At 35.8% G+C, this 14,199-nt stretch overlaps 1 protein-coding gene across 7 annotated transcripts in view; it reads right to left on the bottom strand.

The window, feature by feature from the left end:
* The window catches only part of LOC118266872 (myelin transcription factor 1), a 207,590-nt gene extending 194,483 nt beyond the window's left edge, over positions 1-13,107 (bottom strand). Inside the window, exons 1-2 of one of the 7 annotated variants that reach the window (XM_050703024.1) lie at positions 12,639-13,107; positions 4,208-4,316 (exon numbers count right to left, since the gene is read on the bottom strand). In XM_050703024.1, the coding sequence (XP_050558981.1) occupies positions 4,208-4,315 (108 nt within the window). In that variant the 5' untranslated portion in view covers position 4,316; positions 12,639-13,107. The remainder of the gene's footprint in view (positions 1-4,207; positions 4,317-12,638) is intronic. The other 6 variants (XM_050703023.1, XM_050703022.1, XM_050703018.1 and 3 more) reach the window with 6 other exon arrangements.
* Between the last annotated feature and the right edge of the window lie 1,092 nt (positions 13,108-14,199).

Genomic DNA, 14,199 nt, shown 5'->3' with positions numbered 1-14,199 from the left:
ACTGTTGAAGGCAAATCCTCCGCTAACGTCAGGAAACGTTAAACTATTAAATGATTTAAAATTATTTGTATACGAAAAAAAAACTTTTTTATTATCAAGTTTCTTATTATCCACAATGTACACCCACCTTTTACCTAATATGTTACAAGTCCCATGTAATAGGGGGTGAGCCTATTGCTATATTATTATACTGGGTACAATTTCAGACTCCGTGCTACTACTGAGAAATTTTCCAAAAACCGAAAAAAGTTCAGTAATACTTTGCCCGAACTCGAGACACCTTGTCCGGCAGTCGCACTTGCGACCACTCGACCAACGAGTCAATCACATTGAATTTCGAAAATCTAATTACAACATACCAATCCTTTTTAAAATCACATTTTGATTCAAAAACATTTTAGGCTTCCTACTCTAAAAAATTCAAGTATAAATCTTGTTCTAACAAAAATCACATTGCTACATCTAGGGGCAGTGGACACAAGAGAATTGAACCCCTTAAAGACATTAATTCTTACAAGAAAAGAGCAAGATAAACAACGTACGGCCCCGGTGGCGGGCCGTGTAAAGAAAACCCTTTTTATGAGACGTTACGTAAACGCATGGATGAAAGAGATAGGCTTGTATGGATGTGGCTATTTTTGGAGGTTCGTTTTTAAGTATTCTTTTTTTTTTGTTTTCTGTAAAGGTTTTGGAATTTGTGTGTGTGTGTGTGTGACCTGTTTTTATCTTTTAGCTCGTATGTCGTTGTTACACAAGAGCTTATAGGAATAGATCCTATACTTAATAGCTTGGTGTTTGGCCACCATCTCGCCTGATGGTGAGCGATGATGTTGCCGATAATTGAGCACGCTTGCCTATGAGCAACTTGTTTGCTCTGTATAGTGTAGGAATTGATACTAAATATAAGCAAACATGTTATTAAATGTGACTGTTTTATTATTATGTGGCCATCACCACTAATTTCACCATTTATCAACAAATAAAACGTTTTATATCTTAGCAATAGAGATTATGAATAGTATGAATTATTATCTCACCAATCTCACTTATTTTTTCACTTAAACAATAAAAAATAAAACGTATCCAAATGTCCATCTATAAAATACCCAATCGGACCATTAACCAAATATTTTCGCAAGCATATCTATACTATTGCCAACCCAACTTTACCCTTTGCAAATACAATCGTATTTGTACGAGGTCATTCGACGATCAAAGCGATGGCCAATAAATAAATACTTGATTTGCTTTCACAATAAATACCGAAAGGTCCCGAATAGTTTCGGAGGTATGCGACAGGGGGCGGTAGGGTCAACTAACGAGAACTAAGTACGTTTGCTTTCTATAGGAATTCTATTTACCTCGTTCGACAGTCTGATTGATGTATTTGTTTGTTTGTGTTGTAAATTATTGGGTTTGTTTATAAGAAGCTACTACTATGTACATATGTGACGGATTAAATTGAAATAAATTGGTAATTAAATCCAATCTTGACTACACAGTGGGCGCGGTGGATAAGCAACAGGCTGCCGTAGAACGCGTAGCGGGTTCGATTGCCCCCAGGAGCAACTCTGTGTGTGCTCCAAAATAGTTGTTTCATTGCATTTGCATTTGAAATACACACCCACGACACAGGAGAAAATCCTGTAGGATAACGTTTTTTTTTAAATTTACCTTGCGTGATACATTGAACTTAATAGAAGTCAAGTAATAATATTATGTTTGGAATAGAAAATGTCAAACGGTTGTCCAATATTTGAACCAAGAACATAGTTAACTATGTTAACCCTCAGTGGATTGTAGAGGTATGATGGCGGTATATTCGTATTGCCAAATTTGGTAAAGACTTAATGCTGTAAAATATGGTTACGTTAAAAAGCAATCTGTCTACACAAAAAAAATATAATAACTGATTAACAAACGACTAAATTATTCACATCTTCACTTCTTTGAAACAATAATAAAAATAAAACACTTCAAATAAAATAATCTGCAAAACGAAACGAGACACCCACTCGTAATAAAATATTATAAACAGCGCCATCTCGATTTTATTGCAAGAACTACTGTAAGCTTTGGTTCCCTCACTTAAGTAACCCTCCGCGAGGGTTGTAGCGCTTAAACACAAGTCGGATGAAAATGGTTCTACTTTCAATCACTCCTGGTGTTCAGATTTGGTACTAAATGTTTATTTTCTTTACCACTAGATAAAATAGCATACTGTACATCTTTTGACTTTTAAAAAACTGTTTTTTTGTTGTTATTTTATTTATAATTTATAGAATGATGTAGAATAGGTATAAAAAATATTAAAAGTAGCACGTAATATTTCTAAGTCCACTTTCCACCACCAGAGGCGCTGTCGACGCAAACAGAAAATAAATTAGCAATAAATTTAATAAAAAAACACAACTTTTATTAACATAATTTATAAATAATGTAAAACGAAAAGCAGAGGGAAACGTTTTCAATAAAACTCTTTGCAAAAGTAATGTTTTATTAAAATATTATAATTCGAATTTCCACCGCTAGAGGCGCCACGGTAACGGGGAAGTTTTACGACACGATTACCTACACTGGTTGTTTTTCTTAATAATTTATTGTGCTTCCGCGAAGTTAGCTCGTTCCGTGCTGGGCACATGTACCTACCCACAGCTGCACATTAACCTACACAAAACCAGTTTATCATGGTCTCACTTTGTATGAACATTCTTCATATTTAAAGGTCAGTTTATACTGGTGATGTATAACTTGACATGTAGTCGCATGTACCTACTAACACTGAGTTCTTCAATTATGAATCTGTTTTGTTTTATAAAGCGTTTGTTTCACGGAAAAGTCAGTTACGAAGAGCAGCACTTCTTTGAATTTAGACAAAGTTAAACGAGATTTATTATTCGTGTGTAACTTCGTTAGGAGTGAATGTTTGAAGTTTCTAAATACTTCTTAATGAGAAGAAGATAGAAGAAGTACAATTAGCCAAGTTATTTGGGACACAGGTACGAAACTAAATATTGTATCAGTACAATATTTAAGAAAAGAGCGTACTCCTTTCTACAATGCCGGCAACGCACCTGTGACTCCTCTGGTGTTGCGGGTGTCCATGGGCGGCGCTGATCGCTTACCATTAGGTGACTCGTCGTCGGACAAGGCAGACAACTGCCTGACAAGAGGGCAAAGTATTGCTGGGCTTTTTTCGGCATTCCGAAAATTTCTTACGGAGTCTGGAAATTGCCGAAATGCCTTAGTACATGTGACTTATAACACAAATGGTGATAAGTGGGTGTATGTTCTATAGTGGTACTGACCTCTTGCCTAGCTAGTTATAAAAGGGTGTGACGATAAAATAAAAGCAAAATTACTGTATTATTATTAAATCAATCTTTGTTTTCTTACCTGCATACAAAAATAACTTGGATGATAGTACATAAATATACATAGAAATAAATCTAAACAAGTCCTTTATATTTAGATACCCTAGCCAATATTATACGAAACAGAGCGAATCTCGGTTAGACAGCGTTTGTTTCCATCTGACTGAGTTTGATATAAGTCGATATATTTTTTGCGAAACAACGTTTCTTTCTTTGTTTCTTAAAACTATTTTTATGAACGTGAATGTTTTTAGTAAACGCTGTGAAGGCGATTACTTTTTGTCGATACCTTAACTTGTTTGGAAAAAGATTTATGGGTAGAGAAAATAGATTGGGTAGGAAAATTCCGATAATTTCTTTCGATTTTTGTTTGTTTATATTGAGCCTGTTGTTATGGAGTATCGAAGGTTCATAATCGTTTTGTAATACTTACTCTGGTCAAAAGTATTTTAATCGTTGATCACCAGAAAATTGCATAAGACAAACTTAAGTATACTAAACTTAATCCTTAGTTATTAAAAAGTTTCCACAAGTAACTAAAACTAAAATACGCTTCTTTCAAACGACAAAACACAAAATTATAATTTCCGTCTTTAATTTTCGAGCCACCTTAAACATACTCGAGCCATGTTAATAATTCTCGAGCTAAATAAAGTCGAGTCAAAATGACATCTTAAGTTGCACTAACTCTTACCAGGGCTCAAGCTCGAAAAGCAGAAGAAGGAACGAGGTGGTTTATAGTTAGTAGGAGTCAGACACTCCTTGTCGCCTCGCTCAAGCCGGGATCTCCTTCATTAGATGATGTTTCTCCCTAAAAAGAAAGTTGCACTGACCTTGATACATGGTGTGGGTGGGTGTGGTGCTGATGGTGGACTGCGCGGGGCATTGGGCAGCTGGAGGAGGTGTCGGATGCTGTACCCCTGACGGGACTTGCGTGACATTCTGTTGAACAATGGACTTTATTAGTGCTTAGTAAGTATTAATTTTGTAGTTGCTCGTAAGTCAGTGGAGATTTGTAAAGTGTGATTTTAACGTTTTCCTGTACGTGTTTTTTAAGTTTTGAAACAAAGCCTTGTTTTTCACTGTGTTAGTGAGGTTGCCCCCTTCCCAATCTTCGTAATACCCGATTCCCCAATAACCCTTAATTTCCTAACCCCTAAAAGGCCGGCAACGCACTTGTAACGTCTCTGATGTTTTGGGTGTCCATGAACGGCGGCGATTGCTTACCATCAGGTGATCCATCTGCTTGTTTACCAGCTTACACCATAAAAAGCCACCCTGAACAGATTTCCCATAAACATTGTTATACTAAATACCTTTTCTATTGTAGACCAGATATTTTATTTAACATTTATGTAGCTATCCTTTACTAACCAGCGTTACTTGGAAATACGAAATTAATAAAAATTGTGTCAGCATTCAAACCTTATTGCTTTACTTTTTATACTTATTTCTACTATACGGATTAAAGTTATTGAATTTTATGAGAACATTTATTTTCTCAAATGGTGAAAAGTGGGTGTATATTGTATAACGGCATTACGTGCCGTAATGTGCACCTCTGCCTACCTCTTCAGGAATAAAAGGTGTGACGTTGCATATATCTTTAAACCAATATAAAACATTGTCAACTGCCCTAGAGAATCTCAGCGAGCAACAGTCAAGGTCGACTCCACCGGGTATTCTATTGTTAAATTCACAATTAGAAGAGCTCGCCTGAGCTCGGATTGTTAAGCAAAATAGAGTCATAGGTATATAGATATAGGACAGTATTTACAATGGAGAGTGATGAGTATTGACACTTAATTATGCTCTTTATTCTTTTGAAGAAAGAATGGAGTAATTATGGATCGTAGGTTTTATTGATAAAACTTTAATATACATGTCATAGTTCTACTAGTAGTATTAAAAATGCGAAAGTTTGTATCTTTGTTTGTTTGTTTGTTACTCCTTCATGTCAAAACGACTGAAGGGATCGAGATGAATTTTGAAACCGGGGCAGATAATGGTATGAAATAACATATAGGTTACTTTATATCCTATGGGAACGCGTATAGAAGCCTTGAATGCCTTTCATTTTTGGAACAGGTAGGCAGTTAAAATGTAACTTATTAAACATTATGGGTCATTATGTAATAGGAGCTAAGTCTAATACTCTAGATTCTGTTGTCGATCACTTTATTCGACCTGGAAACCAAAAATAATAAAAAAGCATAACCTACAAAACAACTTTATTATGAACGTTTTGACTTGACAATTGACTTCTGAACTTAACTACTTACAACACATTAAAAGAATAAAACAAATCAAACAAACTACATTATCTATTTTTCATAGATTACCTCTCAAGAATGTATCGTACCTTACTGATCATAAATAATTGAATTTCGAAGGAAAATGTTAAAGTAATATTTACCTTCATTTATATTCATTAAATACAATAATAAAGTAGGCTACGGATCTATATCGAAACCTATAAAGATACATGTAAAAATGTATCTTAACATCTGTGACATAAAATCAATTTTACAACGCCAACTCTCATCGTATCTACGGACTTGATCTGACTTATCTGTGTTGTTGGAAAGTAAACTTAGTTGTGGTGTGTTTAGGGTATAGTTTGGCTTAGAAGTTAAATGCTGGAGTGAGTTTGACTTAAGTACTTGCTTTCGTAACTATTGTAACGTAATCAATCAGGTAATTTATGTTATAAGGCTTGTTTACATGGTATTTCAATAGAGCGTTGAGCTGGAAATCGAGTTCAATGGCGTGGCAACGGTGTGGCTTATGTCCAACAGTGGAAGAGAACATGCTGAATACGAGTACTTTTCCCGAATCGAGAATCGAATTCAAGACAGTCACACTTACAGACACTCTACGAAGAATATAACAGTAACATATTCTAAATATTTATTTATTTATCAAAATCTCGTACATAAAAGGATTAACAAGAAGTTATTCAGACAGAGACTAATGCCTTGTTCGCACTACACTAGTATTTTAGTCAAGTAGCGAGTATTTAGTAGTTCTCTCTCGCTTCGATTTTGGGACAAAAGCGAGAGAGAGCTACTATGTACTTCGCTACTGGACTAAAATACTAGCGTAATGCGAACAAGGCATAATGGCTAAAGTAATCTAGGATAGTTTAATTAGTAGTTCTGAATACTGAACAAATAAGACAACAGACTGACTGGTATATCTACTCTTTGATGATAATAGACAAAGGAAATTAATGTATATCCTACATAATAATATTATAAATGCGAAAGTTTGTTTGTTTATTTATTACTCCTTGACGTCAAAACTACTGAAGAGATCAAGATAAAATTTGGAACAGGGGTAGATTATGGTCTAGATTAACATATCGGTCACTAAGTGTACTAATGTATAAAACTGAAGAGTTCGGTTATTTGTTTGAACGCGTTAATAACTGAAACTACTGGACCAATTTGAATAACTATTTTTGTGTTGGATAATGCATTTATCGAGGATGGTTATAAAATATCACGCCGCCGTGACTAATAAACATTTAAACGTATTATTATACTTATATTAGGCGTATCCTATAAATTATATCATATCATATACCTATATATTCCATATATCATATAAGTTCCGATTCGATTCTAACACTGACGTGAAACTTATCGAATGGCTTCCACTAGCAACTACGTATTACATCGACATTTGCAACTATTCACTATCGATAGTACCACGGCCGGCGTTTGGAACTTACCTAAATCAAAAGGACCAAGTTTGCCCGTTCATTTACATAACGTTTCGTCAAGCTTGTGACTTGAAGGGGTAGGTTGATGTATAGTATGTTAGGTATTTAAGATTAGTATGGATGTACATTAGATGAATTATCAAAAATTTTGTGATGAGTCCCATGTAAAAATATGGTAAGTTTAACGTTATGTAATTATCATAAGTCAAGTTTCTAAACCATTACTAAAAACTGTCGTGGGACATGCTAAATTACCTAAAAATTTCGGTGTACACACGTAAATTAATGAAGAAAAGCTCTACTAGTTTCGAGTCACAGAGGGACTCTTGATCATGAGTAGTGTAGACGCTCAGTAGGTTGCGCGACGTCGCCGCGCTCTTTTCCGTTATTTTACGTGTGTAAACTGGTTTTTAGTTAATTCATTACCAAAAAAATTGAATCGCAATGAATAAATATTGTTGTATAAACACTCTTTTCCTAACTCAATAACAGACTTCGAAACTAAAACAAAAATCCCTAAAAATAAGTCACACTTAAAGTCAAATCACAAGTTAACAAGGCACTTTTAAAAGTCAACACAAAACACTTACATAATAGATAAAAGTTTTATTTAATACTTCGTTTGAATCACAAATCTAAACTAAAGCACGCTCAGCAGTCGCAAGTAAGGCTACTCGATAAACGAACCAGTCATCGACATTTGCGTCTACTCTATCGCTAGAGCAGCGCAAAGTATCGACAGCTTAAATCAAAGGGTATTGGAACAGTTCCTGTTAATTTAGTAACGAGTATTTATTGAGTGTTCTCTGAATCTAACGTATTTATAGCTTGATCCGATTGTAGCTTGCTCACGAAAATATCGGATTAAACATTATTGCCGGTACTAAGATGGAGTATTAAGACTTATTAATTAGTGTTATTGTTTTGAGCCATGTAGTGACGATGGCAGAGTGAAATAAATCAGAGTAACAGAGTAAAATGTGTATTTTACTCTTATATGTATATTATAATCGCGTGAAGAGTGGGAGTGGTATCGTAAGAGCTGATTATGAGAATGCATATCAACAGAGACTAAACAGCAACGCGCAGCGCCAGCCGCACTCATAGTATGTTGTGATAAATACATATAAAACTAATGAGTATACAAAAGAAGTTTCTTTGTTTGTAATCATGAGTACAATCATGTGTTGAAATATCCTTCACTAATTATTTACCAGTCACCCTGTATATTGGCAGACAAGAGGTTAAACTATGATCTCCAACCAAGCGTGAAAATTATGAATATTAAGCCCATCATGACCGTAGTCCACCAATGAACAAATGTTGACAAAAGAAATAAACTGTTAAGCTAGTGGTCTCGAGTTGCACCCCTTGTCAAAATATTAATAGATTCTTCAAATATAAATACAAAAGTGAAGCTCTAAATTTTTACACCTGAACTACTGACCCGATTTTGATATTTTTTGACACAAAAATAGAAGAGACACCGGAGACGAGTATTGTAAAAATAAACTTCGAAGGGCGAGAAATGAGAGGTTGTAAAATATTTAGGGACATGAGTAAACTAAATTATAACTTGACTGTTAAGCAAGGGGCTTTGAGTTCAATCCCTTAGTCGGGCATAGTCTAATAAGAACTCCTTAGAAAAAAGTTAAAAAAAAATTACTTGGAAATGCGAACATTGTTTTATATAGTACAGACAAACTGACTAAAAGAGGGTGTCCCATATTGTGCCTTCTTACTGTTTAAATTCATCTTATTAAATGTCTAAATCTTCTTCTAAAGTAATCTAAATCTTCAAGATTAAACGGCACTTCGTTAATCTGTTACCATTATTGGCAACCAGAATTAACTTTATCGAAGCGACATCAACCATACATAGTAATATCAAACTTACTCCCACGAAATAAAGTCTCAATTTGAATAGCCACTCTGTGAACTGCAATCCACGACCAACTAAAGACTACACGACATTCATTGGGTATAAAAAGTTTTAAAATAATTTTATAGAACAAAGAAAATGTAAGGTTTTGAAGTGAATTATTAATTCGTACTTAGAATTTATAAAAACAATACTTTTGTAGTATGAGTTAGCAGAAGCATATTTTAGAATAGATGAGAGACGTTTAGTGATAACAGTGTAAAAATACATTTTGTTACTACCTCTATTCTTTCTGTGGGTGTGGTAACAATTGATTAATGGTCTACAAAATTTTACACGTGCCAAGCGTAGAGGTTTACAGTCAGGGACTTTCACATGTGTCCTTAATGATGACGATGATGATTATATTGGTGCAAGATATTTTGTTTATAATAAAACGTTACATTAAAAATTTTATATTTTTGTTATTAATTTTTTTTTTTATTGAATTTTTTACTTTTGTTAATACGAAGAAATAATATCTTTCAATATCTTCTTTCAGTGCGGTTTAATTTGAGACCCCATCCCAGTATATTTGCAGACCTTCGGCTAATCTCCCCACTTTCACCGCATAACTTTAAAACGGCTCACCCGATTTTCATGAAACATGTCTAAGAACACTCGCACATAAGTCCCCTTTCATACGAAAAAAACTAAATTGAAATCACTGCATCCGTTCGGGAGTTATGATGCCACAGACAGACAGACAGACACGTCAAACTTATAACACCCCTCTTTTTGCGTCGGGGGTTAAAAATTTTACACGTGCCAAACGTAGAGGTTTACAGTTAGGGATATTCACGGATGTTCTTGACGATGACGATGATGAGGATACTTTGCACGACCCGGGAATTGAGCTCGAAACATCCTGCCCAGTAGTCGCACTTGCGACTACTCGACTAACGAGGCAGTAATAATGAAAGCTTATACCAAATAGCGACATAGTCATCTATTAACCCAAACCCTACTTAGATGGAACAAACAGGACTATTTGACTAACATTTTATAATCCAATCACGAAACTTTACTAGCATTTTATTACTCTATCCTCTCATTTTTAGGGTTCCACCGACCTTATATTATGCAAAATAGAAATTTTACAACCCACTCATGAATTATCCAATAAAATCGAAGCCATACTGTTTACGCTTGCATAATATTACTAAATCACGTATATAAGACATTTCTGTAGTCAAGATCCATTTATTGTTCAAAGCAAATAAAAAGAAACGAAGCAAAATGTATCACAACAAACGTAAACTGACTCAACACCACCCTCTACTTACACGAAAATAAAACTTAAGTGGAAAACTATAAAGTTCGTTTTCAATTGAGCGTTCGAGTGGCAGTTGCAGCGTTTCAAATGGAGAGAGTTATTAGGGTTTAATTCAGGAGCTAGTAGTAAATTCTGAATGTGCTTGAATGTTTAACATAGTATACAATTAAATATGTTGTTAGAGCGAGCTTGCAGGTCTCTGAGAAACTCGAATAACTATTTGTAGTGTTACATAATGCTGTTTGTATTAATACTTATGTATGTATGTATGTATGTATATAGCGCGGGTTTACTTATACATTTCCGTAGTCAGAACAATGTACCGTTTATTTATATGAAAAGTCTGACGGTAAATTCCTTTGTCCCTATATTTAGAGTGCTTGAAGTGCCCGGGGCGGCTGCATTTTATATTTTCGTTGAAGCGCGATATGTTTAAAAATAAAGCCTGTTTAATGGATTGTGAACAAGGTGATAGAAGAAACAATGTTATTAGTAGCCAGTTTTATTTAAACACCTTGTTTATTTAATACGCAAACACGTGTAAGTAAACAAAAAGAAGACAAAGTACCTATTCTCTTATAAGAAAATGAAAAGAGAAAATATGCTTTTAAAACGAATCCTTTGTTACGCAATAGTACAACACAAAAGCATAACACAGTAACTGAAACGTAAATCCTAAACAAATACAATATGCAAACAATATAAACCGTTCGTATACGAAATATATTACAATTATGTGAGCGCTCCGAGCTAATAACGAGTTCGGATACCATCGGCGGCTATAATAGAACAACTGTCAAAACTGTGATTGTTACTCATCACGGGAAATATCCGACAATCGATCCACACACCTATAAACACAGCTGCAGACTACGCCATTTTGAAGTGCTTATTTCCATTATAACATTGTACTAACTACACTGAAATGTTCTACAAAAGTTCGCGTTTTGCTTCGTGAAGTCCAGAACTTTCAACTCAACTGAATATACCAACTCCCCAATTGGCATTACGCGAAAACAACATTTATTACAAGCGGGTACAGATTGAATTAGCCCGCGGTAGAATTCCGCTTACAACTTTGCGCAAATACGCCAAGTTCAAGTTATCTGAAAAGTTATTTAACAAAGTTTCATAGCTTTCTTGGGTTGCGTGGGAAATTGGGCTTTAAGCTGAGGGGATTAAGTCAATTATTGTTTGAAGGTTGGGTTGTACGTGGGACCTTTTGGAAGCGAAAGCCATCTGCGTTATCCCATCGAGAGCCGTGACTGTAGAAAGATTTTCCTTCTACAATGGACTGAGACTGGGGCCGGTCGCTGAAATGACTTTGTAATAGCGTGCTCAATAAAACGACCCAATATCGTGGGCTTTTTACTTTATTTATGAGATAGTTGGACAGGACTTTCGTTACTAAATAAATGTTTACGTATAGGATAAGAAGAATGTGCCTACGTAAATGGATCAATTTGATTCACGTACAATATTTACTGAATGCCTTTACATTGCTTCGTTAACTGTGCAGCGACTAGAACCGGGTTTGTTAATATTAACATCTTAGCATTTCACTTGCGGCTATTGTAGAACGCCAGGGGCTTGTACCTCTATGATTTTATAATCTCTCGAAGTTTTAATGAGCTCAATTTAGTCTTCAAAAGCTGATACACGCTAGTTAATATGCTTACAGGGTTTTGATCGCAAATAGTGTTTATCTTAAGTAAATCTGTTAGAAACGTTGTAACCAAACGTCTTATTTGAACGGAATTAGATTCAGCATAATTTATCGATTCAAGACAAACGGGTGTACAACTATTTGCTTACGGAGGATTTACGTAAATTAGAGATGTCATTGACCTCCTAACAAGGTCAGATGTCACTGAAATATTATTTTAAAATTCACTTTCTGAGAAACTCGATAGCTTGTTCTCACAGCGGACAATTCCGAGAAAATTAATTCGTTTGATGTAATCAGGATATTATTTATCTGATGTTTTATTTACGCGTCATTAGCGAAATTGTTTTCGTCTCACGTTTTCTTTATTTAAAGCACTGTTTCTTTGCTCTCTACCGCGTATTCACGTCACAACTCTCATGAACGTACGATTAATAATATATTTGAGATGAATAATATGCGAAAACGACATTCAATTCACACTTTAAACTCTAAACTGGACGTTTCCACGTTCATCTCAAACAAATTCACGTCTTTGCTCTAGTTTCGAGTGATTTCCCACTCCATATAAGTAGTTATAGTAACTCGTAAACACTTTTTGAGTAAAACTTTTCACTGACACAACTTTTGTACCGGTCATATAAAGTAGTAAAACAAAGTTTGCTGCTTATCACCTGTCACTTAGATGAGTGCCTGATCCATAGGCAAGGTCAAAACAGTGCTCCGAGCGTCCTCCTCTCTGTTGCCAGAAGTAAACACAAATTACAAGAGCATCCAAGGCACGTCACTGGAGTTTCACTTCAAAACAATATCTCAAATGAACACAAACACTCGTATTTAGCCTGCTCACAGTCACAATAACACTAGAACTCCACCTCCGAGTCAGAATACGGTCTTTCGTCTCTCAGCATAACCTCAAAACATCTTACTGACACTCCGCGGCCCACAGGAATTAATAAAAAGTTTCTTTATAAAACAAGTGGGTTGTGAGCATGTTCCAAAATGGCGGAACTTTGCGTTAACTTCGGAACGTAGAGCGACGTGAAGTTGTAGGGTGCGCGACTTGTGCCGCGCGCGGTGCAGTCGCGCAGCAAACACTAACTTTTCTCATTGTAAGTTACATACAAAACTTGTATACACTTCTTTTAACACGCGAAAACACTTTGGTAGGTCACAAAAAGTGATTTGTAATATATGGATAGTAACAAAAGTAGTTTTAATTACGTTTATAAACAGTTAAAAAGTGGCATAACCTCGTAGCGCTCCCGAACTGTACCGCGAGCCTCGTAGTCGACAGGGGTTCGGTCGGGGAAAATCAATAACTTACGGCCGACTCTCTCCGCCGCTCTCCGCGTTTAATCATACACTTTGTGAGCAAAACATTAAAACTTGTCCGTTTGTTTGTCGGAGGCGGATCGTTGTTCGCAGTGAAGCGGGGGGTGGAGCTGAGCGAGCGGAGCGATCAGCGGGAGCGGTCGGCGGCGACGGCTCCCGGCTCCCGACTTAGCCACTTCGCGGAGTTTACTTGCGACAAAGTTTTGCGAGGTGTTCTTACAAAGAAGTACGGTTATGTACTGCAATGTGAGGAAGATTGGCGTTTCCCCGCTCCCTGCGCGGCCTGCCACAAGTTTGCTGCATTGTTATCGCTGGCCAAGTTCAAATTAAAACTTTGTTTTACAAGTTTCTAGCGGACACGTTTCACGCGCTCACAAATTACTTTTTGTACGACATATGGGTGTAGGTAGGTATGTACGTATGTATGTCGTCTGATCACGACTTTTACTGGCAGTAGGTCAGTGTAACCTTAGATCGTAAGCGTTTGGTGTTGAACAAAACAAAATATAGTGTGTGGTGAGTCACCTTATACTAATGCTTTCTCATTTGCATAACTTTGGTGTCGGAGGGGTGATTGCAGTATAATGTATGTAAATATGAATAATCACTTTCGACTGTGTGTAAAGTGGTACATTGTTATTAAATGTTTAACAAAGGCCAACTAAATCAATAGATTAGCTACTTAATATTAAAAAAACAATTTTAAAAACAAACAAAAATTCTTTGTAATTACAAAGGGAACCCTTTGAATCGCGAAGAAGAAAAACAAATAAGTCGTTACTTAAGTCAAAAGTCAGTGGACCACTTTAGCAAACACTCACAAGAGTGATTTAATTCCGTAAATAGTGTAAACAAGTTTTGTCCTTAGACAGGTCCCCCACACCCCGGCACTCCTTTTAT

This window comes from Spodoptera frugiperda, chromosome 23 (assembly GCF_023101765.2).
Source record: "Spodoptera frugiperda isolate SF20-4 chromosome 23, AGI-APGP_CSIRO_Sfru_2.0, whole genome shotgun sequence".
NCBI classification, from domain to species: domain Eukaryota; kingdom Metazoa; phylum Arthropoda; class Insecta; order Lepidoptera; family Noctuidae; genus Spodoptera; species Spodoptera frugiperda.
The sequence above is the reverse complement of the archived record's forward strand: the minus strand, read 5'-3'. Positions and strand labels throughout refer to the sequence as shown.